Source organism: Enhydra lutris, unplaced genomic scaffold, assembly GCF_002288905.1.
Source record: "Enhydra lutris kenyoni isolate GAN:26980312 unplaced genomic scaffold, ASM228890v2 scaffoldscaffold3, whole genome shotgun sequence".
Taxonomy (NCBI): domain Eukaryota; kingdom Metazoa; phylum Chordata; class Mammalia; order Carnivora; family Mustelidae; genus Enhydra; species Enhydra lutris.
The window spans coordinates 75,335,415-75,361,285 of NW_019154087.1; the positions used below are offsets into that span (position 1 = coordinate 75,335,415).

At 51.8% G+C, this 25,871-nt stretch overlaps 2 protein-coding genes across 4 annotated transcripts in view; both read left to right on the forward strand.

The window, feature by feature from the left end:
• The window catches only part of LOC111154657 (tyrosine-protein kinase Blk-like), a 66,586-nt gene extending 60,062 nt beyond the window's left edge, over positions 1 to 6,524 (forward strand). Inside the window, exons 7-10 of one of the 2 annotated variants that reach the window (XM_022514449.1) lie at positions 1,692 to 1,838; positions 2,276 to 2,428; positions 3,694 to 3,873; positions 5,043 to 6,524. In XM_022514449.1, the coding sequence (XP_022370157.1) occupies positions 1,692 to 1,838; positions 2,276 to 2,428; positions 3,694 to 3,873; positions 5,043 to 5,302 (740 nt within the window). In that variant the 3' untranslated portion in view covers positions 5,303 to 6,524. The remainder of the gene's footprint in view (positions 1 to 1,691; positions 1,839 to 2,275; positions 2,429 to 3,693; positions 3,874 to 5,042) is intronic. The other variant, XM_022514459.1, reaches the window with a different exon arrangement.
• A 653-nt stretch (positions 6,525 to 7,177) lies between these two features.
• On the forward strand, positions 7,178 to 25,193 carry LOC111154650 (tyrosine-protein kinase Blk). Of its 2 annotated transcripts, XM_022514437.1 has the most exons (10): positions 7,178 to 8,746; positions 9,715 to 9,813; positions 10,926 to 11,029; positions 15,515 to 15,661; positions 16,099 to 16,251; positions 17,517 to 17,696; positions 18,866 to 18,942; positions 21,720 to 21,870; positions 23,017 to 23,148; positions 23,892 to 25,193. In XM_022514437.1, the coding sequence occupies exons 1-10, from the start codon at positions 8,556 to 8,558 to the stop codon at positions 24,095 to 24,097; spliced, it is 1,440 nt and encodes a 479-aa protein (XP_022370145.1). In that variant the 5' UTR covers positions 7,178 to 8,555; the 3' UTR covers positions 24,098 to 25,193. The 2 variants fall into 2 exon arrangements, with proteins under 2 accessions (XP_022370145.1, XP_022370135.1); XM_022514427.1 differs by having other exon boundaries at positions 23,017 to 23,957.
• The last annotated feature ends 678 nt before the right edge of the window (positions 25,194 to 25,871 follow it).

Genomic DNA, 25,871 nt, shown 5'->3' on the forward strand with positions numbered 1-25,871 from the left:
TGGCCAGTTGGAGGCAGGGCTGCAGGACTGCCCCAGCATCATCAAGCCCACACACACAGACGGACATAGACACATGTGCACACATGCTCCTCAGAACTCTGAAGCAAGTGCCCTCCCTCTGCATCTGAAAACTGCAGCCAGCGGATGGAAGACGGGGAAGGAACACTGCCCACAGAAGCTGGGGAAGTGAATTCTCACTCCGTATTGCCTCTGTTGTCTCTTAGCCTCTCAAACCTCTGTTTATGGGTACCTGGGTGAGGATCAGCTAGTTTCCCAGTCTGAAGGGCACAGTTCTGCGGGCATTAAATCTCAATCTCTGGGAGCCCTGAACCAGCAGTTGAAAGTATTTGGAGGAATAACAATAAGAAGGATATTAAACTGTGAAAAGAAATGGGAGACAGGCCCTTGGATGAACCCCGGGCAAGCTGGAAGCCCTAAATCATGAGCTCCAGTAGCAGCATCGTGGGGAGGAGAGCAGGGTCTCCTAGGCTTCTTATGATGCAGCCTACACGAAGTCCAGCTGAAAAGGAAAAAAAAAAAAAAAAAAAAAAAAAAAAAAAAAAAGAGGAGTGGGGAAGAAAGGCCCTCTTCCTCACTACCCGGGTGGCGTAAGGTTCAATGAACTCATTAGAGCCACTCTCCTGTTTCTTAGATAGTGAGACCCGGTTGCACTTACCGGGGGCCGAGGCAGGGGAGACAGTTTGCAGCCAGCAGGGCGGGCTGCGGTCGCGGGCGTAGGATGGGCCTGGCGACAGCAAGGTGCACACACATCTTGCATGGTTTGTAAGTAGGTGGTGAGAGGCGCAATAGCTAAGGGAGCTGAGAGGGAAAGGTGGTTTGCGAGGGAGACTTAACAGCACCGCGGAAAAACCAGGCATGCACACCCAGAAGAAGAGGCGTCCGAGCCTGACACCTAGCGGTGGAGCTTTGTATCGCTTACCGCAAAAACGTCCTCTCCGAGGATGGGGAACCTTCAACCGGCCACTAGCATTCCCCTTCCTGACCTCAGTTTTCTCATCTTCCCATTAAGAGTAGCGGGCGTGTTACCCAGAGAGCTGGACAGAGACATTTTATAAGAATATCAAGTCGTGGATAGACGTTTCTCCAGTGGAAACTCTTGCCTCCTAAATTGATCTTAACCTTTAGCATCTGCTATCCCTGTCTGCAGGCAGACAGTAATATACATGACAAGGTGCAGAGATGTTTATGAATTTGAATAGAATTCCTGGGAAATAGCTTATTATATTCTCCTCCACGGACATGAGTGCTTAAGTTTGGTGTTTGCTATTCCTTGTGGGGGCAGAGCCAGCCTTTTCAGCTAGAATGAGTGAGTTGAATGAATCCAGGAATCTATCAATCCTCTAGTTCCTCCAATAACTCTACATTTCTCAATAAATAGTCCATGGCCAAGGGGAGGTCCCTGGATGACCAGATGCCCAAGTAGGGGACAGCATGTTTGCTTCAGAGCTCTGGGATTCCCTGCCTGAGTTTTGGGAGATAAACATCAAGGTCTGAGTTGGGTGGCGAGGATAGGGAAGGCTTTCTGGAGGGCTGAGGTTGAGATGAAAGAAAGGCAACTTATGGTGGAAAGAGTTAAAAGGGAGGGCAGAATTTGGGTGGTTTTGAAATGAAGCCCAAATCTCAACCCTGATTTTCCCTCTGTATGCCTTGTGTGTTTATTACTCCTCTAGGTGCCTTTTCCTTGACTGTGAAGGATGTGACCACCCAGGGGGAGATGATCAAACACTACAAGATCCGCTCCCTGGATGAAGGGGGCTATTACATCTCCCCCCGCATCACCTTCCCTACACTCCAGGCTTTGGTGCAACATTATTCTCGTAAGAGGGGAGGATGTGATAGGGGTGCAGAGGAGCCCTTGGATCTATCACGAGATCTCAAGATCATGTGAATCACTGGTGCCATCTTAGGGTAGGGGGTTATCCCAAAGCTGGGCAAATATCGGCACAGTGATTCAAAGTCGATTTCCCTAATCCTTTCTACTGACTCACTCAGCATATGACCACTTGGAGCATAACTAGGATTTTCAGTCTTAGAGCAGGTCAATGACAGCATGCCTTGCTTTATGCAAAATGAATGCAAATAGCAGAGAGTGTGTATAGCAAATGTGAACACAGGCATATGTGTACTTGGACATGGGAGTGTGGTTGGCAAAAACAAGAAGGGGACACAGCTGGGAAGGATATGGTTCCCGAGGGAGACCTGTGATCGGGCTACTGTGGTAATCTCCAGCCCCATCTCTTCTTCCCTAATGCAGAGAAAGGGGATGGTTTATGCCAGAGGCTGACCCAACCCTGTGTGAGCCTGGCTCCTCAAAACCCCTGGGCCCAGGATGAATGGGAAATCCCCCGGCAGTCTCTCAAGCTGGTCAGGAAACTCGGGTCTGGGCAGTTTGGCGATGTCTGGATGGGTGAGTATGTGGTAGCCAGAAGCCTCTCTCTCCCTGCCCTGTGTCCTGAAGCACAGAAGGCTCGGGACATGCACACTGTATTGTGCTTCCCCAGAAAGCTTGTTTGGGAGAAGGGCCAGAGGCGATGGTACCCATTTTACAGATGAGGTAATGAAGGCAAGTCTGAGACACTGCAGTGACTTGCCCTCCGCTGTCAGGACACCACGGTGGTGCAGTAGGAACAGACTCCAGCTCTCCCAACACCTTAGTTGGTTCCCTCCCTCACTTTTCACTGCTCGGGGATAGCCTGCCATGAACTGGTGTGTGAACTTGAACATCCTCTTAGTTTTGGTTTGCCAGATGGAAATGACCTGTTCAACATGGTCAACGGTGACCCAGGAATTCCAAAAGTCTAATAATAGACCAAGCCACTGCTTGTAGCTGTGTGACGAGCTAGGTCACTGAGCTCCCCGGTCCCTGTACGTGTAGCTGACGACCACTCTTGTACTCACCAAGAGCACTAGCAAACTATGAAAGGCAGTGCTTTATTTTATCCCTGGACCGGTCCATAGCTCTGGGGCATGATACCCAGGTGAGATCCTACTGTGTCCCCAAACCCTCCTCCAGCACCCGGGACTGATGCCTGAAACACCTATGTGCGGAGCCCTACATAGGTCCTTGCAAAGATCCCCTGAGAAGGACGTGTCAATTATGATTTATCTTTTACCTTTCAGTGTGGATGAGGGAGCTTGATGGAGGGAGGGGAGAATGTGGAGGTACGGGGGAAGGAAAGTTGCAGGGCACAGAAAGAAGGGAAAGAGATCTACAAGCCACCTCTGCCTCCTCAGCAGTGTTGCCATGGGCTGTGATGCCCATTTCCATGCTGAAGCTATCGTGTGGTGGAAGAGACTCAGGTCGGGAGAGGAGGCAGGCTATAGGGAGGACAGAAGGGACATGGCACACCAGGACAGACCTCGTGCAGGGGCTAGGAGGTAAAACAGCCTCCCTCCAGGCAGGGAAGTTTCTCAACTTCCTGAGGCTCCAGTCAGGCACAAGAGGCTGAGACAGGCTGGCATCCTGCAGGAAAAGCCAGCTCATCTGTCACCTATAGGACCTGAACGTTCGAGTCCAGGGCTCCACTCTAGGGGACAGTTCTAACCTCAGTCCTCCACCTATAGAATAAGGATGGCTCCTGGAAGCTTATAGACATTTTAGTGAAGTGATCACCTCCCATAGTGTCCGGATCTTCTGAACGGTTTCTTTATTCTCTCTCCGACCCGTCTCAGGTTATTACAAGAACAATGTGAAAGTGGCCATCAAGACCTTAAAGGAGGGAACCATGTCTCCGGAGGCCTTCCTGGCAGAGGCCAACATGATGAAAACTCTCCAGCATGAGAGGCTAGTTCGTCTTTACGCCGTGGTCACCAAGGAACCCATTTACATCGTGACCGAGTACATGGCCAGAGGTGGTGCTCTGCATGGGGCTGCATCGTCAGACAGGGGTGGGAAGGGGCAGGGTCAAGGCTTGAGGAGCCCAGAAAGCTGAGGCTGATCTGCTGCAGTGGGTCTGCCAGTGAGGGGACCTCCATGGGGGATCCCTGGGCCATGGGCCCCACCAATTAGCCAATATCCTACAGATCTTAGGTTTTCCACGGGACTGAGGGGCAGGAAGGAAGGACGGTGGGAAACAATATGGGTCAATGGTTCTTCCAGAGCTGTGTCCCGCATTCAGACACACTTCAGGCAACATTTTTGGAGGGCATCTTCTATGCCCAGCATTGTTTGATGCCCACTAGGGAGGGCAGAGCACTGCCAAGAGTGCTCGACTGGGCATCCAGAGATGGTTCTGGCCCCAGTTCTGCCACTCACTAGCCATGGACCTCTGACAACCATAAATGACATCATGGGTGAAAAGAGAGATCAGGCCAGCTGGCCATGGAAGTCCACAGTGGAGCCAAGATCTCATGGGGCAGTGGGTGGGGGTCAGCCTGTGAGCTCCTTCCCACCCTTCCTGTGACCCTGATTGCCCAACGCTTCTGTAGGATCCTAACCTGCCATGTTAACCTAACTCCTTAGAAATCATCCTCAAGGGGGTCCCACATTGAGCTGGGAGCACAATGCCTCCGCCGCCCACCCAGCCCCCCCTCAGGTGGCCATCCCTCCCAGTTCTTAGATGTCACGGTGGAGCTGCATTTGTCCCCTGCACCAAACCCCAGGAGGCAGGGACCCTTGGTCCTCAGAGACAGAATCTCTGCCAACAAAGGGTGAAGGGGACAGGAAGACGCTGTGGGACATCATGCCAGGAACAGGCACTGAATACAGAGTCGGGAGATCAGGTTCTGCTCCTGGCTCCCCGGCTGGGTGGCTCTGACCCTTGCTGAAACTGAACTTCCTCTGAGCAGCTGGGAGCACAGTGGCTGCCACCTGGGATGCTCTGACGACCGAGACTAGAATTTCTGTAAAGCAGAAAGCACTCTGCAGCTGTGGGTGGTTTTGTTCTCTGTGTACCGGAGATCTGACAGGGTGCCCCATGCTTCCTGACACCAGGTTGGGGGCAGCGCACACATGGGAGGGACCGGCACAGCCGGGGTTGGTTCATTTTGCACAAGAGTGGTTGCAACTTCTCTCTCCTTAGGATGCTTGCTGGATTTCCTGAAGACGGATGAAGGTAGCAGATTGTCCCTCCCCAGACTGATCGACATGTCAGCCCAGGTTTGTGAGCTATCAAGTACAGCAAAGCTCAGGAGTAGTGATGACCAAATGAACCCAGAACCCCACCTTCTCCTCTGTGCCTTGTGGCTTCATGAAACTGGCTCTTCAGAGGTTGTAGCCACTCAATTAAGGCTGGGCTGGGAAGGGCAGAAAACACAGAGTAATAACGGTTTAAATTTGTAAACATCCAGAGGTGTTCTGTGTGGGGGCCAGTAAGTGGGTCTTTCCCTCAAAGACACAGGGACCCACATTTCTTCCATCTGCTCAGCACTTAGCATGTCATCTAAGCCCACCTTCTTCCTTCTAACAGCTGAGCCACTTAGCCTTCCCACCTTCTTCCTTCTAGAGACATGTCATGTCCCTGAAGTCACCTACTATCTTTACTTTGACATTTCTTTCCTTGCCCCCAACCATGTCACCTGGCCACACCCAGGCTGCGAGGGAGGTTGGGAAATGCAGTCTTTATTCTGGGCCATTGGGATGAAGTGAGGTGAGTCCAATTATTCCTAAAGAGAAGGAGAACGGATGGTGTGGGAAACCCGGAGGGTTCACCTGAATTCCATGTGACAATGTAGGCAGGCATGTCGTGACCTCCTTTCTTCCTCAGATTATGCCCACAAATGCCTTCTCCAGCAGGTGAATCACAGTCCAGGCTTCATGAGGTGAAGAGCAAAAGGAAGAGAAGGGGTCGTTCCTCCCCGGGGATGTTAGCCAAGGGTTCTAACTGGCAGGGAAACACATCTGATGGCCCTGAGTGTGTGTGTCTGCTAAAACTGGAACTCTCAGCAGAAAAGCTCTGGTCTGTGGTCAGCCGGTGAGACCCGGAAACACTCACACATCCGCCTCCAGAGAGGAAACCTCCCCCTCACCCTACACCACCACCCCATCCCCACCTTGTCTGGTATTATCTGTTATTAGTATCAGTGCAGGAACTGATGTCACCATGCCCTTTTTCCACTGAGGTTAGCGCACCTGGGTTTGGGTAGGGTGCTGAGTGGTCTCGGAAAATTAACACTGGTAACCAGCCTCAAACCACAAAAGAGTGATAAGAGTGGCCACCCCTTCTTTCTTTCTTTCTTTGCCTTTCTCACTCTCCTCTGTCTCTTTCTCAGTCCCTAGGGAAATCTTGGGTCTTCCCAGGGGCAAAGGATGTGAAAAGCCACCTGCATTTATACCTAGGGGTGGCCAAGAATCTAAGGGTTAGAAACCAGAAAATCAGAACCTTCCAAGTGAACAGCTTCTAAACCCCATTCTAGTCATGCTTGCGTCTCAGCACACACGTGTGTGGACACACACACACATACACACGACCCTTCTGGGCGCTCCTTTTCCTGCTTTGCAGGATGAAATGCAAATCCCGCCTACAACCATAATTCATGTGCCCTACTTTGCAGCCCCACAGCACCACCACTACCCCCCCCCCCCGCCGATGTCCTCTCACACCCCTGAGCCCTCACTCATTCTGCTGCAGGTGCTGTTTAACCACCTGGCTCCTGCACCTCCGGACACGTGTCCAGACCAAGGTAAGAAGGGGCTGCTTTTGAAGCCGAGGCTCTCCAGTCCATCTGCCCTGGGCCCAGGCTCTGTGCAGGCAGAACAGGGGCCCAGCTGGAAGCAGCTTCCTGGAGAGGACGGGGAGGCCCTCCAGGGTCAGAGAGGCAGAGGCTATGGGGGGGAGGCAACTAAACCAGGCATAGCGAGGGGTGTGGCCCAACTCTGCCCCAGGCTTCACCTGCCCCCGGGGGCCCCTCCGGGAACCAAGACCCAGTTCCTGTAACTGAGCCTGGGTGGTTTTTGTGTTTTGTTTTTCAAAAAAGAACTACAAACTATAAATGAGACAAAAAGAAAAATGTTACAATAAATACAAACAGCAAAAAAACAAAACCAAGTTTTCTTTTTTTTTTTTTAAGATTTTATTTATTTATTTGGCAGACAGAGATCACAAGTAGGCAGAGAGGCAGGCAGAGAGAAAGAGGGGGAAGCAGGCTCCCTGCTGAGCAGAAAGCCTGATGCTGGACTCGATCCCAGGACCCTGGGATCATGACCTGAGCAGAAGGCAGAGGCTTTAACCTAGTGAGCCACCCAGGTGCCCCCAAAACCAAGTTTTCAAAGATTCTAACTCAGTCAACTGACTGAGGGCAAGGGCCGATGGGTCTGAGTATTCCCTCCTGCCCTGAGTCTGTTCCGAGAAAGATAGAAAGCACTATCTTTCTCCCCAACTTCCCCACTTTGCAAAGCTGCTGCTGGCCTTCTGACCACTCATGCCACCCTCCCTCACCCCGTCTCTGCTGGTGGGTAGGACAGTGGGGGATCGTGTAATGAGTGACCATGGCCCTCCTGGGTCAGGGGTTTGGAGCCTGGGGAGCGGGTGTGGCTCACAGGATGGTCGCTTCCTTCAGAACTGGCTTGCAGGAGCATGAGGAGCTCTGACAGCCTGGGTCCCTCATGGCCTCACCCGGCATGCACTGAGCAAACAGTACCTACTCTGTCCAAATACTGGGGAGGCTATAAAATTGAATAAGACGTGGCTCCTCAACCTGAGAGAGCTCAGAGTCTGTCAAGCTCCCAAACAAAGTGCTGAAACCAGATGTTTCTCATCCTGGTGTTTCTCATCCTGCTGGGACTCACGATTGATTACCACAAGGCTCGTCCTTCATTTCCTACTTGTGGGGGAGGGGTGGCGGTTCACAGCCCCAGCAAGGAAGCCCTAGGGAAAGCAATAAACTAACTTCCTTCGATGCAAAGACTTGAATCTTAGAACTGGAGGTGGGGGGCATCGTCATCTATTCCAATCCCCTCTTCCCCCCATGGGGAGGTGACTAGCCGTCACACCACACATCGGTGACAAAGCTGAGTCATCCGCTCCCAGGTGATCAAAGTGGTCTCCAAGTGACCTTTTCCAGTGGCTCTTGGCTCTCCAGAGCTGGCAGAAAAGCCCTCCTTACTCGCAGTGGCCATTTGGATGTCCATTCCTGGGACTAGCAGCAAGTCAGGGTACCACCTGCCAGGAGCACAAGGCCACAGTTACAGGTCAAGGTTATAGCAGCCACGTTCCCAAGACCACTACCCTCTTTGGAATAGAGGTAGGAAGGGGCAGTTGAGGAAGGGGAAGAGAAGGGAAGCTGATGTGACTTTGAGGCAATAAGGAATCAGCCAACGCTCATTCCCAAACTTGGGATGGCAGCCTTCAGCCCAGTGCAGCCAATCTCTCTAAATCTTTGGGCTAGCTACTCCCTGAGAGGGTAGCTCTGGCCAGGCCTTAGGGCTTTGATGTGGAGACCAGAAGGGATGACAGGGTGGACTCTAGGGGCAGCCTGTCCTTATTCCCGGCAGCAAAGTTAGAACGTCAGTCTGGTAGACAGGAGATCCCCTGCTGCCTCGGTGAGCGAGAAAGCACACCACAGTTTCCCCTCTGTCCCTGTGTCCTCCTGACCTCATGGCAGCCAGAAATGGCCCACAACACAGACTCACCCAGCCCCTGCCCTCACTCTACTGGGCCCAAGCGGTGCACATCTCTTCCTTGTTCCCTCTAGAGGAGCACTTCGTGGTGGCCCTGTATGACTACAGCTCAGTGAATGACAGGGACCTGCAGATCCTGAAGGGGGAGAAGCTAAAGATACTGAAGGAGTAAGTTCCTGGAATGCGGTCCTGTGGTCAGGGGACTCTGAGCCTCCCTATCACAGTGGGACAGCCAACCAGCCGTCCACCTCCTCACACCACCCCATCCCTGCCCTCCATGAGTATCTCCTCTATCGCTCCACCCCCAGTCCAGTCACCCACCATTTCTTTTTACCTTGACCCAGTTTTCTCCTTCTATCTACTGTTCCAAAGTCTTTCTCACAAGGTGGCTTCCATTCACTATCTCCCATTCCACTGTCAAAATCGTACTTCTCCTTCAAAACTACCTCAAACATCACCTCCTCCATAAAGCCCTCCTGACGGGCACAGCGCTTGCCTGGCTGCTCCGCCACAGGTTTGTGTGTCTCCCTTGCCAGTCAGGACCTCGCACAGGATTCTGCTCATGAAATCATCTTTACTTAATTTCTAGGGCTCCCTCTCAGAAACTCCTCCAAAGTCTGCTCTCTCTCAAACGTCGGGCTTTTTCTGTGGAGCCCGGAGGTTCTGCTTTTGTTCTTGAAGTTCTGCGATGGCCTTGAGCCCAAAGCACAAAAGCCTCGACCTTCTGGGCACACACGTGGGCTGCCCGGCTCCTCCTTTGGGCAGCATCTCTCCTCCTGCTATTGTCTTTCCTGTCTGGTCCCATTTCCCTCACTAAACTCTCAATCTGTCCCATTAACCGAGAGGAAGGCTACTCACGGAAAACAGGGGCCCTCTGACGTGGTCAGGCTGTCTGGACAAACTCTTCCTCTGGAGTCTTCACCAACCCCTTCCTCCCTGGACCAGTCTGTGAGATGCTCAGCAAGTTTGCACCACCAGCCCCCGCCCCACTGAGCAACTCGTACCAGTTCCTTCTCATCTGCCCTCCGTGCATCCTCTGCCTCAGAGATGGGATCGGAGTTGGGGAAGGGCTGTGAGCGCCCCCCAGAGATACCCACAGGAGCCACTATGCCATTTTGGTTTTCCCTCCTCTGTAGAGTTGGAGACTGGTGGTTGGCCAGGTCTCTCATCACTGGAAGAGAAGGCTATGTGCCCAGCAACTTTGTGGCCCGAGTGGAGACCTTGGAAGTAGAAAAGTAGGTGGACACACGGAGGGCCCTTCAAAGCCGAGGCCCACTTGCTGCTTCTGCCCTGGGGGCTGCTGGGCAGGGAGGGGTCGGAAAGGGACTGAAAGGTGAGACTCTGGGAGCATAGCATGGAGGGAGCTAGAAAGGGGCATAACTGGGGCTGCTGGGAAGTGTTATCCACAGACCCAGACAGCCTGGTGCTCAGGGAACCACTCCTCTGTGCTCACCTCACTCTTCCCATCTGTGAAATGGAACTGCTCCTCCCCTGATTTATTTGGATGTAAACGTCCCTACAGGCCTGTGACCTTGCAAGCTAACCTTGAGGCATGATGATCAGCTCCCTCTCCTCTAGGGCCTCCGATGGGCAGGACTTAGGGGTACTCACAGCAGTACTCCCCAGAACCCTCATAACCCACTTCTGCATAGCACCAGTCACTCATTCCCTCCTACAACATGCACTGAACAAACAGAACCCAGACTCTGACTCTGTCCACATGTGGAGAAAGCTGTAGAAATGAGTAGGATGGGGCTTTTTCCCTGAAAGAGCGGAGAGTCTGTTAAACTCGTGAGCAAAGTGCTGGAACTGGGTTAGTGGCCTCACCTGGTATCCCTCATCCAGTGATGGTCGCCCTTGGGAGGGTTCTCTGTCTGGCACTCCCAGGCCTGCACCTCTCCCTGGAACAGTGTGTGGGGTCATGGGCACTAACTTCCACACTGATTGGTCCCTGCTTCAGAGGAACATGGCAGGAATCTGTGCTCTGAGGGTCTCAGCACTTTGTGGAATTCAGACTTGACCTCAAGGAGGGGCTGCTTTGAGGGAAGGTGGTTGGGTACATTTTCCCAGAGTAGAATTAACAAAGGGCACCCAAAAATGTTCTCAGTTCAAGAAAGCAGTAAGTCCATCCGCTGATGGGAAGTAAAAAGAAAAGGGAGCCCAGGGGCCAAAGGGCATTTCATGAATCAAGATGTGAGGAGTGTTGTTATTTCAGGGTTAACCTGAAAAGAGGAAAACGCTATTTTGGGGGGCGGGGGGGTGTACAGCTTAGAAGGGAGGCATGGATAAGAATATTTCAAGGAGTATGGTCGGCCTCTGAGGTTTGCCTGCCTTTTCCCTTTTCCAGATGGTTCTTTAGATCAATTAGCCGGAAAGATGCTGAGAGGCAGCTTCTGGCTCCAATCAATAAGGCGGGCTCCTTTCTTATCAGAGAGAGTGAAACCAACAAAGGTAAGCATGGTGCCCAGTGCACCCTTCCTGTGTAGTCCTCAGGAAGCCCCCCTACCCCACCCCAGGCTGCTTCTGGGAATGCCAACCAGGGGAACCTAGAGGCTTCCGGGCCTCCTGTCTCTCTTTCAGTTCAGGCCCTGCCTGGCCAGCCCATCTAGTGTCCAGAAGCTGGGTGTGAGGCTATGGTGCCAACAGGTCTCCATTGGCTGGGCTGGACATGAACAGGGTGCAAGTAGGAGAGGCAGCTAGAGGGTTGCTCCCACCCAGGCTACTGTGCATCATCTCTGGCTCAGTGGGGACACTGAGGCTGGCGGGGTCTGAAGAGAGGGAGAGACCCAGAGCCATGTTTTGGAATCAAAGGATTTGGGAGCCCATAGACCCCTTAGAAATCATCTCAGCCGAGGCACTTAGAGTCACCTGGAAGGTGACAGAGTTTGGAGAAAGGCCCGTGGCTGGGTATGAAAGACTGGGGTAGCCATTGTGGAGAATGGGGAGCACTCATGGATTCAAACCCCCGTTGACCAAAACATTTCTGCCACCGCCCGCAGTCCACCGGGCTTTCTCTTTCTCTTTCGTTTGGTTTTCTCTCCTTCTTTCCTTCTTAAAGTTACTTTTGTTATGACATATAAAACATACAAAACTTGCATAAATTATAAGTGAGGGTATAATTACAGAGTCATAACAAGGAAACACCTGTGCAGCCACAGCAGAGTGAACATTCCGAATATCCACAGCCCCTCTCACCACTCCACTTGTGCCCCTTTCTGACTCAACCTACCCACCCCCCCCAAGAGAAATCATGGCTATCTCAACTCTTAAGGAAATCCTCTTTTCTTTTTCTTATTTTTTTAAAGATTTTTTTTATTTATTTGAGAGAGAGAGCGCTCACAAACAGAGGGAAGGACAGAAGGAGAAGCAGACTCCTCACTGAGCAGGGAGCCCGATGCCAGTTCTATCCCAGGACCTTGGGATCATGACCTGAGCTGAAGGCAGATGTTTAACGGACTGAGCCACCCAAGTGCCCCAAATTTTAGGGAAATCCTTTCTTGCTTTTCCTTATGGTTTTACCACCCATGTTTCGCGTATTCTTCAACTTGATGCAAGTGGAATCATCCTATTTTTATTTTTGTATGTCTTGTCCCTTCCACTTGACATCGTTTGTTACAGTCTATATTAATTTACTAGGCCTGCTGTAATAAAGTACCAGAAACTGGGGGTGCTTCACAGAAATATATTGTGTCGTGGTGGTGCTGGAGGCTGGCAGTCCGAGATAGAGGTGGCGGCAGGATTGGTTTCTTCTGAGGCTTCTCTCCTTGGCTTGTAGATGGCCACCTTCTCCCTGTGTCCTGACCTGGTCTGTCCTCAGTCTGTGTCCTAATCTTTTCTAACAAGAACACCAGCCATGTTGGATTAGTCAACCCCCCACCCCCGCTAATGACCTTAGTAGTTACTCTTTAAAGATCCCATTGCCAAATAGAGTCACGTTCTGAGCTACTGGAGGACTCCAATATAGGAATTTGGGAGGGACACAATTCAGCCCATAACAGGTACCCTCGTGTTGTTGAGGACAGTGGTCCATTCACATTCACTGCTCTACAGAGCCCAGCATATAAATATTCTGTAAGCTGTTCCTCCTTTCTAACGTTGGGAGACATATGCTGTCTCCAGCTTGTGGCTGTTATGAACCTGCTGCTCTGAACCTTATTATATATGCTTCCTGGTACATATTTGCCATTCTTGGGATGCTGAGCTAATAGCCCCATTTGAAAGATGAGGAAACTGAGTCTTTAAGGGAAGAAATGACTCCCATGAGGCCAACAGTGAACAGGGATCAGAGGATCAGAACCCAAGTCATCTAAGAGACTTTACAAGGTCTACAGTGTGTCCAGTTGGCCTATCGTGAGCTGATGGAGGCAAATTTCCCTGAGTAACACGAAGGAAGCCTTTGTTCATCATGACATGGCACATAAGGACCTCGTACATCCTTGTGACCAATTTTTAACTGGAGGAGAGGTGGTGACAGTGACATCAGAGGAGGAAGGGGAGAGATGATGGCTGGGCTGCAAGCTGGTTCCCTGTGGTTGGGGCAATGAGAGGAGACAGAGGTTCTGCTTAGTGGGAGCACCCCGCCAGCCTTGCCTCCAGCTCCATCACAGCTTGAGAACCACAGCGAGTGGAAGCCCCAGAGCAGCAAACAAGGGACAAAGAGGGCGGCTCATTACACCCTGGGACGCTCGGGGGAGATCCCAATGCCTCCCTGCCCTTCAAAGGGTCAGGGCCAGGTTGAGGAGTAGGGGGTGTGCATTGGTAAGTTGGGTGGTCTATACCACCCAATTTCCAGAAATGTACCAGTGGATAAATTAAATCCATATATATATCTATATATGGATATTGCCATATTGCCACTATTCCATTTTAATGGCAAAGCACCTTTGACCAAGAAGCGATTTGGGAATCACTGGAGATGACATACCTCTTTGTTTTTAGAGAGTATTTCAAACATGTACAGAAGTAGAGAGAATAGTATAATGGAACCCCTGTGTGTAACATTCTGCTTGGACAGTGATCTCTCAGTCAATCCTATTTTCTGTGTATTCCCACCCACCCCTACTATGTTGACTCAAGTCCCAGAATCATGTGATTTCACCCTGGACATGAAGTCTTAGTCATTGTCTATTGCTAAGGTGCCCTCAGAAGAAAGGGACCCCCCCAACCTCAGGATAGAGGAAGGGGTTCTCTAAAGGTGGGGGTACCCCTCTTGTCCTTGCCCACCATGGAGAAGCTAGTCCAAGCTGGAAATTGGCCAGTTGGAGGCAGGGCTGCAGGACTGCCCCAGCATCATCAAGCCCACACACACAGACGGACATAGACACATGTGCACACATGCTCCTCAGAACTCTGAAGCAAGTGCCCTCCCTCTGCATCTGAAAACTGCAGCCAGCGGATGGAAGACGGGGAAGGAACACTGCCCACAGAAGCTGGGGAAGTGAATTCTCACTCCGTATTGCCTCTGTTGTCTCTTAGCCTCTCAAACCTCTGTTTATGGGTACCTGGGTGAGGATCAGCTAGTTTCCCAGTCTGAAGGGCACAGTTCTGCGGGCATTAAATCTCAATCTCTGGGAGCCCTGAACCAGCAGTTGAAAGTATTTGGAGGAATAACAATAAGAAGGATATTAAACTGTGAAAAGAAATGGGAGACAGGCCCTTGGATGAACCCCGGGCAAGCTGGAAGCCCTAAATCATGAGCTCCAGTAGCAGCATCGTGGGGAGGAGAGCAGGGTCTCCTAGGCTTGTTATGATGCAGCCTACACGAAGTCCAGCTGAAAAGGAAAAAAAAAAAAAAAAAAAAAAAAAAAAAGAGGAGTGGGGAAGAAAGGCCCTCTTCCTCACTACCCGGGTGGCGTAAGGTTCAATGAACTCATTAGAGCCACTCTCCTGTTTCTTAGATAGTGAGACCCGGTTGCACTTACCGGGGGCCGAGGCAGGGGAGACAGTTTGCAGCCAGCAGGGCGGGCTGCGGTCGCGGGCGTAGGATGGGCCTGGCGACAGCAAGGTGCACACACATCTTGCATGGTTTGTAAGTAGGTGGTGAGAGGCGCAATAGCTAAGGGAGCTGAGAGGGAAAGGTGGTTTGCGAGGGAGACTTAACAGCACCGCGGAAAAACCAGGCATGCACACCCAGAAGAAGAGGCGTCCGAGCCTGACACCTAGCGGTGGAGCTTTGTATCGCTTACCGCAAAAACGTCCTCTCCGAGGATGGGGAACCTTCAACCGGCCACTAGCATTCCCCTTCCTGACCTCAGTTTTCTCATCTTCCCATTAAGAGTAGCGGGCGTGTTACCCAGAGAGCTGGACAGAGACATTTTATAAGAATATCAAGTCGTGGATAGACGTTTCTCCAGTGGAAACTCTTGCCTCCTAAATTGATCTTAACCTTTAGCATCTGCTATCCCTGTCTGCAGGCAGACAGTAATATACATGACAAGGTGCAGAGATGTTTATGAATTTGAATAGAATTCCTGGGAAATAGCTTATTATATTCTCCTCCACGGACATGAGTGCTTAAGTTTGGTGTTTGCTATTCCTTGTGGGGGCAGAGCCAGCCTTTTCAGCTAGAATGAGTGAGTTGAATGAATCCAGGAATCTATCAATCCTCTAGTTCCTCCAATAACTCTACATTTCTCAATAAATAGTCCATGGCCAAGGGGAGGTCCCTGGATGACCAGATGCCCAAGTAGGGGACAGCATGTTTGCTTCAGAGCTCTGGGATTCCCTGCCTGAGTTTTGGGAGATAAACATCAAGGTCTGAGTTGGGTGGCGAGGATAGGGAAGGCTTTCTGGAGGGCTGAGGTTGAGATGAAAGAAAGGCAACTTATGGTGGAAAGAGTTAAAAGGGAGGGCAGAATTTGGGTGGTTTTGAAATGAAGCCCAAATCTCAACCCTGATTTTCCCTCTGTATGCCTTGTGTGTTTATTACTCCTCTAGGTGCCTTTTCCTTGACTGTGAAGGATGTGACCACCCAGGGGGAGATGATCAAACACTACAAGATCCGCTCCCTGGATGAAGGGGGCTATTACATCTCCCCCCGCATCACCTTCCCTACACTCCAGGCTTTGGTGCAACATTATTCTCGTAAGAGGGGAGGATGTGATAGGGGTGCAGAGGAGCCCTTGGATCTATCACGAGATCTCAAGATCATGTGAATCACTGGTGCCATCTTAGGGTAGGGGGTTATCCCAAAGCTGGGCAAATATCGGCACAGTGATTCAAAGTCGATTTCCCTAATCCTTTCTACTGACTCACTCAGCATATGACCACTTGGAGCATAACTAGGATTTTCAGTCTTAGAGCAGGTCAATGACAGCATGCCTTGCTTTATGCAAAATGAATGCAAATAGCAGAGAGTGTGTATAGCAAATGTGAACACAGGCATATGTGTACTTGGACATGGGAGTGTGGTTGGCAAAAACAAGAAGGGGACACAGCTGGGAAGGATATGGTTCCCGAGGGAGACCTGTGATCGGGCTACTGTGGTAATCTCCAGCCCCATCTCTTCTTCCCTAATGCAGAGAAAGGGGATGGTTTATGCCAGAGGCTGACCCAACCCTGTGTGAGCCTGGCTCCTCAAAACCCCTGGGCCCAGGATGAATGGGAAATCCCCCGGCAGTCTCTCAAGCTGGTCAGGAAACTCGGGTCTGGGCAGTTTGGCGATGTCTGGATGGGTGAGTATGTGGTAGCCAGAAGCCTCTCTCTCCCTGCCCTGTGTCCTGAAGCACAGAAGGCTCGGGACATGCACACTGTATTGTGCTTCCCCAGAAAGCTTGTTTGGGAGAAGGGCCAGAGGCGATGGTACCCATTTTACAGATGAGGTAATGAAGGCAAGTCTGAGACACTGCAGTGACTTGCCCTCCGCTGTCAGGACACCACGGTGGTGCAGTAGGAACAGACTCCAGCTCTCCCAACACCTTAGTTGGTTCCCTCCCTCACTTTTCACTGCTCGGGGATAGCCTGCCATGAACTGGTGTGTGAACTTGAACATCCTCTTAGTTTTGGTTTGCCAGATGGAAATGACCTGTTCAACATGGTCAACGGTGACCCAGGAATTCCAAAAGTCTAATAATAGACCAAGCCACTGCTTGTAGCTGTGTGACGAGCTAGGTCACTGAGCTCCCCGGTCCCTGTACGTGTAGCTGACGACCACTCTTGTACTCACCAAGAGCACTAGCAAACTATGAAAGGCAGTGCTTTATTTTATCCCTGGACCGGTCCATAGCTCTGGGGCATGATACCCAGGTGAGATCCTACTGTGTCCCCAAACCCTCCTCCAGCACCCGGGACTGATGCCTGAAACACCTATGTGCGGAGCCCTACATAGGTCCTTGCAAAGATCCCCTGAGAAGGACGTGTCAATTATGATTTATCTTTTACCTTTCAGTGTGGATGAGGGAGCTTGATGGAGGGAGGGGAGAATGTGGAGGTACGGGGGAAGGAAAGTTGCAGGGCACAGAAAGAAGGGAAAGAGATCTACAAGCCACCTCTGCCTCCTCAGCAGTGTTGCCATGGGCTGTGATGCCCATTTCCATGCTGAAGCTATCGTGTGGTGGAAGAGACTCAGGTCGGGAGAGGAGGCAGGCTATAGGGAGGACAGAAGGGACATGGCACACCAGGACAGACCTCGTGCAGGGGCTAGGAGGTAAAACAGCCTCCCTCCAGGCAGGGAAGTTTCTCAACTTCCTGAGGCTCCAGTCAGGCACAAGAGGCTGAGACAGGCTGGCATCCTGCAGGAAAAGCCAGCTCATCTGTCACCTATAGGACCTGAACGTTCGAGTCCAGGGCTCCACTCTAGGGGACAGTTCTAACCTCAGTCCTCCACCTATAGAATAAGGATGGCTCCTGGAAGCTTATAGACATTTTAGTGAAGTGATCACCTCCCATAGTGTCCGGATCTTCTGAACGGTTTCTTTATTCTCTCTCCGACCCGTCTCAGGTTATTACAAGAACAATGTGAAAGTGGCCATCAAGACCTTAAAGGAGGGAACCATGTCTCCGGAGGCCTTCCTGGCAGAGGCCAACATGATGAAAACTCTCCAGCATGAGAGGCTAGTTCGTCTCTACGCCGTGGTCACCAAGGAACCCATTTACATCGTGACCGAGTACATGGCCAGAGGTGGTGCTCTGCATGGGGCTGCATCGTCAGACAGGGGTGGGAAGGGGCAGGGTCAAGGCTTGAGGAGCCCAGAAAGCTGAGGCTGATCTGCTGCAGTGGGTCTGCCAGTGAGGGGACCTCCATGGGGGATCCCTGGGCCATGGGCCCCACCAATTAGCCAATATCCTACAGATCTTAGGTTTTCCACGGGACTGAGGGGCAGGAAGGAAGGACGGTGGGAAACAATATGGGTCAATGGTTCTTCCAGAGCTGTGTCCCGCATTCAGACACACTTCAGGCAACATTTTTGGAGGGCATCTTCTATGCCCAGCATTGTTTGATGCCCACTAGGGAGGGCAGAGCACTGCCAAGAGTGCTCGACTGGGCATCCAGAGATGGTTCTGGCCCCAGTTCTGCCACTCACTAGCCATGGACCTCTGACAACCATAAATGACATCATGGGTGAAAAGAGAGATCAGGCCAGCTGGCCATGGAAGTCCACAGTGGAGCCAAGATCTCATGGGGCAGTGGGTGGGGGTCAGCCTGTGAGCTCCTTCCCACCCTTCCTGTGACCCTGATTGCCCAACGCTTCTGTAGGATCCTAACCTGCCATGTTAACCTAACTCCTTAGAAATCATCCTCAAGGGGGTCCCACATTGAGCTGGGAGCACAATGCCTCCGCCGCCCACCCAGCCCCCCCTCAGGTGGCCATCCCTCCCAGTTCTTAGATGTCACGGTGGAGCTGCATTTGTCCCCTGCACCAAACCCCAGGAGGCAGGGACCCTTGGTCCTCAGAGACAGAATCTCTGCCAACAAAGGGTGAAGGGGACAGGAAGACGCTGTGGGACATCATGCCAGGAACAGGCACTGAATACAGAGTCGGGAGATCAGGTTCTGCTCCTGGCTCCCCGGCTGGGTGGCTCTGACCCTTGCTGAAACTGAACTTCCTCTGAGCAGCTGGGAGCACAGTGGCTGCCACCTGGGATGCTCTGACGACCGAGACTAGAATTTCTGTAAAGCAGAAAGCACTCTGCAGCTGTGGGTGGTTTTGTTCTCTGTGTACCGGAGATCTGACAGGGTGCCCCATGCTTCCTGACACCAGGTTGGGGGCAGCGCACACATGGGAGGGACCGGCACAGCCGGGGTTGGTTCATTTTGCACAAGAGTGGTTGCAACTTCTCTCTCCTTAGGATGCTTGCTGGATTTCCTGAAGACGGATGAAGGTAGCAGATTGTCCCTCCCCAGACTGATCGACATGTCAGCCCAGGTTTGTGAGCTATCAAGTACAGCAAAGCTCAGGAGTAGTGATGACCAAATGAACCCAGAACCCCACCTTCTCCTCTGTGCCTTGTGGCTTCATGAAACTGGCTCTTCAGAGGTTGTAGCCACTCAATTAAGGCTGGGCTGGGAAGGGCAGAAAACACAGAGTAATAACGGTTTAAATTTGTAAACATCCAGAGGTGTTCTGTGTGGGGGCCAGTAAGTGGGTCTTTCCCTCAAAGACACAGGGACCCACATTTCTTCCATCTGCTCAGCACTTAGCATGTCATCTAAGCCCACCTTCTTCCTTCTAACAGCTGAGCCACTTAGCCTTCCCACCTTCTTCCTTCTAGAGACATGTCATGTCCCTGAAGTCACCTACTATCTTTACTTTGACATTTCTTTCCTTGCCCCCAACCATGTCACCTGGCCACACCCAGGCTGCGAGGGAGGTTGGGAAATGCAGTCTTTATTCTGGGCCATTGGGATGAAGTGAGGTGAGTCCAATTATTCCTAAAGAGAAGGAGAACGGATGGTGTGGGAAACCCGGAGGGTTCACCTGAATTCCATGTGACAATGTAGGCAGGCATGTCGTGACCTCCTTTCTTCCTCAGATTATGCCCACAAATGCCTTCTCCAGCAGGTGAATCACAGTCCAGGCTTCATGAGGTGAAGAGCAAAAGGAAGAGAAGGGGTCGTTCCTCCCCGGGGATGTTAGCCAAGGGTTCTAACTGGCAGGGAAACACATCTGATGGCCCTGAGTGTGTGTGTCTGCTAAAACTGGAACTCTCAGCAGAAAAGCTCTGGTCTGTGGTCAGCCGGTGAGACCCGGAAACACTCACACATCCGCCTCCAGAGAGGAAACCTCCCCCTCACCCTACACCACCACCCCATCCCCACCTTGTCTGGTATTATCTGTTATTAGTATCAGTGCAGGAACTGATGTCACCATGCCCTTTTTCCACTGAGGTTAGCGCACCTGGGTTTGGGTAGGGTGCTGAGTGGTCTCGGAAAATTAACACTGGTAACCAGCCTCAAACCACAAAAGAGTGATAAGAGTGGCCACCCCTTCTTTCTTTCTTTCTTTGCCTTTCTCACTCTCCTCTGTCTCTTTCTCAGTCCCTAGGGAAATCTTGGGTCTTCCCAGGGGCAAAGGATGTGAAAAGCCACCTGCATTTATACCTAGGGGTGGCCAAGAATCTAAGGGTTAGAAACCAGAAAATCAGAACCTTCCAAGTGAACAGCTTCTAAACCCCATTCTAGTCATGCTTGCGTCTCAGCACACACGTGTGTGGACACACACACACATACACACGACCCTTCTGGGCGCTCCTTTTCCTGCTTTGCAGGATGAAATGCAAATCCCGCCTACAACCATAATTCATGTGCCCTACTTTGCAGCCCCACAGCACCACCACTACCCCCCCCCCCCGCCGATGTCCTCTCACACCCCTGAGCCCTCACTCAGGCTGCCCCCTTCACCCAGAATGCCTGGGCAAAATCCTAGCATTTCATCCAGCAAAATCCTAACCAACGTTCAAGATCCAAGTTAAATTCAATTCAGATTTCCCTGGATGGGAAAGGGGCAGAGAACACTTTCTGCATGAGTTTCTGTTAGCACTGTGTGTGCTGTAGTCGTCTTGAAAGCCCATCTGGTTCGCTCGCAACTTTCCCCCCTTTGGTATGATTTCCAGTACTTCTCAGTACGCATTTGTTAATGGGAGGAGTACTGGTAAATGTTATCCAGATCCAAGATATTTGGTATTCAGCTTTCTAGCCCCCACAGTAGCATACCAATAAATGTATGATTTAGCAAAGGAATAAATGAATGACTAAGGGAATGGATTCATGAATAAACCAGGGCAGATGGACACTTATGGAGAAGTGGGATGAAATCCAGTGCTGCCTTCTTGCCATCGCTGGTCTGGGGGTACATTGGCATTTTATGCTCTGCCTCAATTCCTTCATCCATCAAGTGGGAGTGTGAAGAATAAAGCCTAAATGAATTTCCTCGACTACAAGACACAAGCGCCACATGAGCAGCTATTCCTGGCCCAGTGCTGGTGATGGGGGACAGAAACAGAAACGGCCTCTGGTCCACTGGAATTCTGCGCATGCCATCTGAGGGCCTGGTTAGCTCCCTGGCCACATGTCTTGTGTAATGCCCACCTCAACTCCGCACCCTGGAGACCCCTTTTCTCATGTTCCAGGTCAGGACAGGGACCCCTCAGAGAGCTTAAGCAGCTCCAATCCAAGGCTCCCTGCTCCTGAACAGTGCTGCTGACTTGGCGAGGAGATAAAACCCTTTCTTTCCCTCCTTCCCTGCCCTTTTCTTCCCCGGCCCCTCAAAAGACCTTCTTCTCCTGCTTTCATTCTGCTGTCTTCCTCCCCCGCAGACACTTGGAAGGACAGAGAAGTGGGTGAGGGGTTCAGGCAGCTCTGGCTTTGACATCCATGTCTCTGCTTTTCTGGCCTTTTCAAGGGCTGGGGTCTATGGCTTACTCAGCTGAAGAGTGGTGGAAGCCAGTTTTCTCCACTCAGGAATCTGCTTCTTCTCCTTCTCCAGCAGCACCCCTTGCCCCCTATGCATCTACCAACAAACACAAACACAGACCTCCAAGTGTTCCTGCCCCTTCCAGGCTATGAGGGGGTGAGGACCGGCCCTCCAGATAGGTGGGCAGGTCCTTCCCCTTCTGATAGCGGCTCTGCAGGGCACTCTGGTTGGGCTCCATCCTTGCCTGGAGGTCCCTACGCTGTTCTTCACTGTGTGGCTTGTTCCCTCAGATTGCTGAAGGAATGGCGTACATCGAGCAAATGAATTCGATCCACCGCGACCTGAGGGCAGCCAACATCCTGGTGTCTGAGACCCAGTGCTGCAAGATCGCGGACTTCGGCTTGGCCCGCATCATTGACAGTGAATACACCGCTCAAGAAGGTGGGCGGAGCCCCCATCTACAAGGGAGACCTTGGGCCTCACCTTCCCCAACTCCCTAACCCCGCTGTGCTTCTCCTTGCCACTTCAGAGCAGAGCTTTGTGGTTTTCCCAATTCTGGCCTCACTCCCAGGTAGATCAGCATTTCCGTAAAGGGGCTTCACTAGTGTCTGATGAGGAATGGCTTCGTGATGAAGTAGGTTTGGAGATGCTGCATAGGCCGTTCAGACCCTCTTTGGAGATTCCTGGTGCACACCAACATGTGAAAGGCACTGACAAGTCCTGCAGCAAAGAAACAGCATATATTTGCTTCACCTGTCTCTCCAAAACTAATTTGAGCCCAAGGTACTTTTTTCACTTGGCTTCTATAAGCCTCCCACAGATCTAGGGTTTCCCAGAACACACTATGGAAAGCATTTTTCTGAAGCATGAGCAGGCAGCAAATGCTTATACCCGAATTAGGGTTTCCACAGAGCACTCTGCTTTTCTTCATGAGGAAAAAAAAAAAAATTCTTCATGAGAGGATTTAAAATGGTCAAATACATGTATCAAGTAAGCTAGCAAGCAATATTAGCTGAGCATATTAATCAGTTGGCACAGGAGAAGGATCAATAGGGCTTGTTCCCTGAGGAAGCTTCAGGCTGGCTGGGAAAACCGAGAAGGCAGGGCAAGGAAGGAGGTAATCCCGTGCTGAGCTGTATGCTGTCTACTCTAAATGCTGACCAGGCTGCAGCTCTCCAGGGGGCTTCACGGGACAGCGGGATTGGAATTCCCTCCTCACCGTGACCCGAGGTGGCACACAAGTCCCTTGTCATCATTTCCATTTTGCAGGTAGGGATTAAAAGGCAGGGACCAGTTAAGGTGACTTGCCCAAACCATGGATTTCTGTTATTAAACACGTGAGGTGGAAATGACTCTTCTGTCCCAGGTGGAAACACAAACAGGGTGACAGAGGTTGTCTCTTGGGCTGTGCACCCCTAGTGTCTTCAACATGCCTACTCATGTGTTCTAGTGGGTCTTAGTGGTTCTCTGGAAGCATCTCTGTTGTGTACAGAGATGGTGGTCCAAGGCCTGCTAAAGAGGGGGAGGGAAAGTGCATAGGGACAGTCGGTCATGGCCTCACAAAGCTGCCTGTGGCTTTTCTCATAGGCGCCAAGTTCCCCATCAAGTGGACTGCCCCAGAGGCCATCCATTTTGGGGTGTTCACCATCAAAGCGGATGTGTGGTCATTTGGAATCCTCCTGATGGAAATCGTCACTTACGGGCGTGTACCCTATCCAGGTAGGTGGCTTGGTCCCTCAGTGACTAGATGGGCTCCCTGCCTTCCAGAAATGGCTGCGATGACAGATATCCCATCCTTGGTGCCTGGAGCTGCCCACATCTATGCCAGGATGGGGTCCCCGCAGTTGGAACAGAGACTCATGCATGTCACTCTGGGGACGGAGGCTCTGTGCCCCTTCCTCAACATTGCTTTTGGCAACAGGGCTGTGCCCCTTCATTCAGGAGAGGTCAGTAAACCCCCAAACCAGGAATTAAGTGAAGGTCAGTGTCTGAACTCAAGTTCACTCCAAACTGGTTCTCACTTGAGGACAGCTTGTCTCTCCTCTGGCCTTGCACCTTGGGTGTAGTTCCGGAAGCCGTGTTCTGACTGTACAACTTCCCAGCCCTGCCCCCCTCCGGGCCGCTGAAGGGCTTGGCCAACTCAGCAGCCTACAGCCAGCGGTCTCCCTCCGCCAGCTGGTGCATCTTCACAGAGCACCTGGCCAGCGAGGGACGGGCTTGGGCTGTGTGCCCATGGCAGGTAAGCAAGACAGGGTCCCACACACGGAGGAACTGCCCGCACTAAGGAGACAACCCAGAGCCTCCCCTCCAGCTGTTCTCGGAGGAATGACATGTAAATAAAGGGTTGTTTCTCAGGGGCACCAGCTGGGTAGCCCAGTGACCTGCGAGGGAGGATGTGGTGGTCTGGGCCTCACGGGCTCCCGCCGCCCCTCAGCCGCGCTCTGCGTCCCCTCCACCTGCAGGAATGAGCAACCCCGAAGTCATCCGCAGCCTGGAGCGCGGCTACCGCATGCCGCGGCCCGACTCGTGCCCACCAGAGCTGTACCGCGGTGTCATCGCTGAGTGCTGGCGGAGCAGGCCAGAGGAGCGGCCCACCTTTGAGTTCCTGCAGTCAGTGCTCGAGGACTTCCACACGGCCACGGAGCAGCAGTACGAGCTGCAGCCCTAGGCCCTGGCGCAGGGACACGCGTCCGGAGCCCGAGAGGCCCGGGGTTGGCTTACACATGCGACCCATCCTGTAGAACTGACCAGGCATGTTCACCTCGCAGCTTTTATTCCAGCCCCAGTCAGCCTGGAAAGGCAGGGAGGAATTGGTACGCCCATTTCTCAGATGAGGAAAGTAGAAGTAGAGGTGGCCTGACGGGTGGATCACACAGCACGGACTCTGGACATCCAGTGGCAGTCCCACCCTTCTCTGGCTGTGTGACCTTGGGTGAGTCACTCAGCCTCTCCGTTCCTCCGCTGTCTTACTTGTACAATGAGGGAAGAACCATGATAGTACCTACCTCGTACGTTCCTCAAGAGGATTACATTCGTTAACCCCAGTAAGATGTTAAGAATAGTGCCTGGCAAACGCCTGGCACACCGTTAAACGTTTGGCATCGTGTAACAACCCTGAGCTGGCGCCAAAAGCAAGAAGTCGGCTACAGGTGACTGGGGAGTTCCGCTGCTCCCACCTGCGCCGTCCGCGCCCCTGTCCTGCTCGCTCTCTGCTACCCCAGAAGCAGGACTGGGTCCTCTGAGATGTCCGTTCAGAGAAGCGTCCAGCACTTTGGGGACTTTTCCATAATAAAGTCACGAGATCTGACCTTCGCCGTGTCGTTACTTGGGACAAGCCTGGACCTCGCTACGTGGCACAGGTGGTTTGAATGAGTGACGCGGTGAGGGACTCGCGGATTCGTGGAAACCGAGCCCAAGCCTCAAGGACAACACCGCAGACCCAAGGGTCATTGCCTTTTAGGGGAGGCTTGAGCGGGCCCGGCAGGTGGCGCCCTCACCTCAGAAATCCCTGGGCTTCTGGTCTGAGTCCAGGACCCTTTGCTGAGGACTGACAGTGGGAGGGTGCGAGCCGCACTTGTTGGGGGTGCGTGCACGGGGGGGGGCAAGCGCCCTGGGCTCTGAGTCCTGCGACCAGGTGCAGCAACGATGTGCGGACGATGATGGGATGGTAACACCAGAGAACATTCAAGGCTTCACACTGTTCAGGAAGCTCCCTATTTGTCATGGGGTTTTTTGTTTGTTTGTTTTTATTTATAATAGATTTATTATAATAGATTATTATTAAATAGATTTATTACGATAGATTTTTTTGGGAATTAGGTTTATGAAAAATAAGTGGAAAGAATAAATAATGTCCATTTACCCCTCACCCCCGCCCCTCTATTTCCTCTATTATTAACATCTTGCAATAGTGTGGTTCATTTGTTACAACTGACAGGCCAAATTAACACATCATTACTAGCTAAAGCCCGTAGTTTACATTAGGATTCGCTCTTTGTGTTATGTTGTATGCGTTTTGGACAAATGTATAATGACTTGCCTCCAGCATTATGCTACCATACAGAATAGTTTCAATGCCCTAAAAATCCCTTATGCTTCTATTCACCCCTTCCTCCCTTTGAACCCCTAGCCACCAACTTGCCATGTTTTGACCCCTCTGATCCTAGTAACCCAAGGAATATTACGATGCTGTGTACAGAGGAAGAAAGGCAGGCACAAAGAGATTGGGTAGTATTCCCAGGTAACACTGCTTATTAGTGATGGGAGGGGGTTGTGGAGGCAAGCACAGCTGCTGGATTATGGCAGCAGAGTCTGGGCGGGGAGCTGCTGGGCTGGGAGAACCTCACCGCAGGAGCTGCCCCTGCAGGGAAAGAGAAGTGACTGGGCAAAGAAGAACAAACATCTGTACGGTCCTTGGGATTTCCAGTATGCATTCCTGTAAG

What these genes read in the sequence shown, in the direction of transcription:
- LOC111154650 (XM_022514427.1), top strand. Translation starts at nt 8,556, where the DNA reads ATGGCAGCCAGAAATGGCCCACAACACAGACTCACCCAGCCCCTGCCC. An exon ending in GTTTGGCGATGTCTGGATGG is followed by an intron (nt 16,252 to 17,516) that starts GTGAGTATGTGG and finishes GACCCGTCTCAG; the next exon opens with GTTATTACAAGAACAATGTG. An exon ending in TGAATACACCGCTCAAGAAG is followed by an intron (nt 21,871 to 23,016) that starts GTGGGCGGAGCC and finishes CTTTTCTCATAG; the next exon opens with GCGCCAAGTTCCCCATCAAG.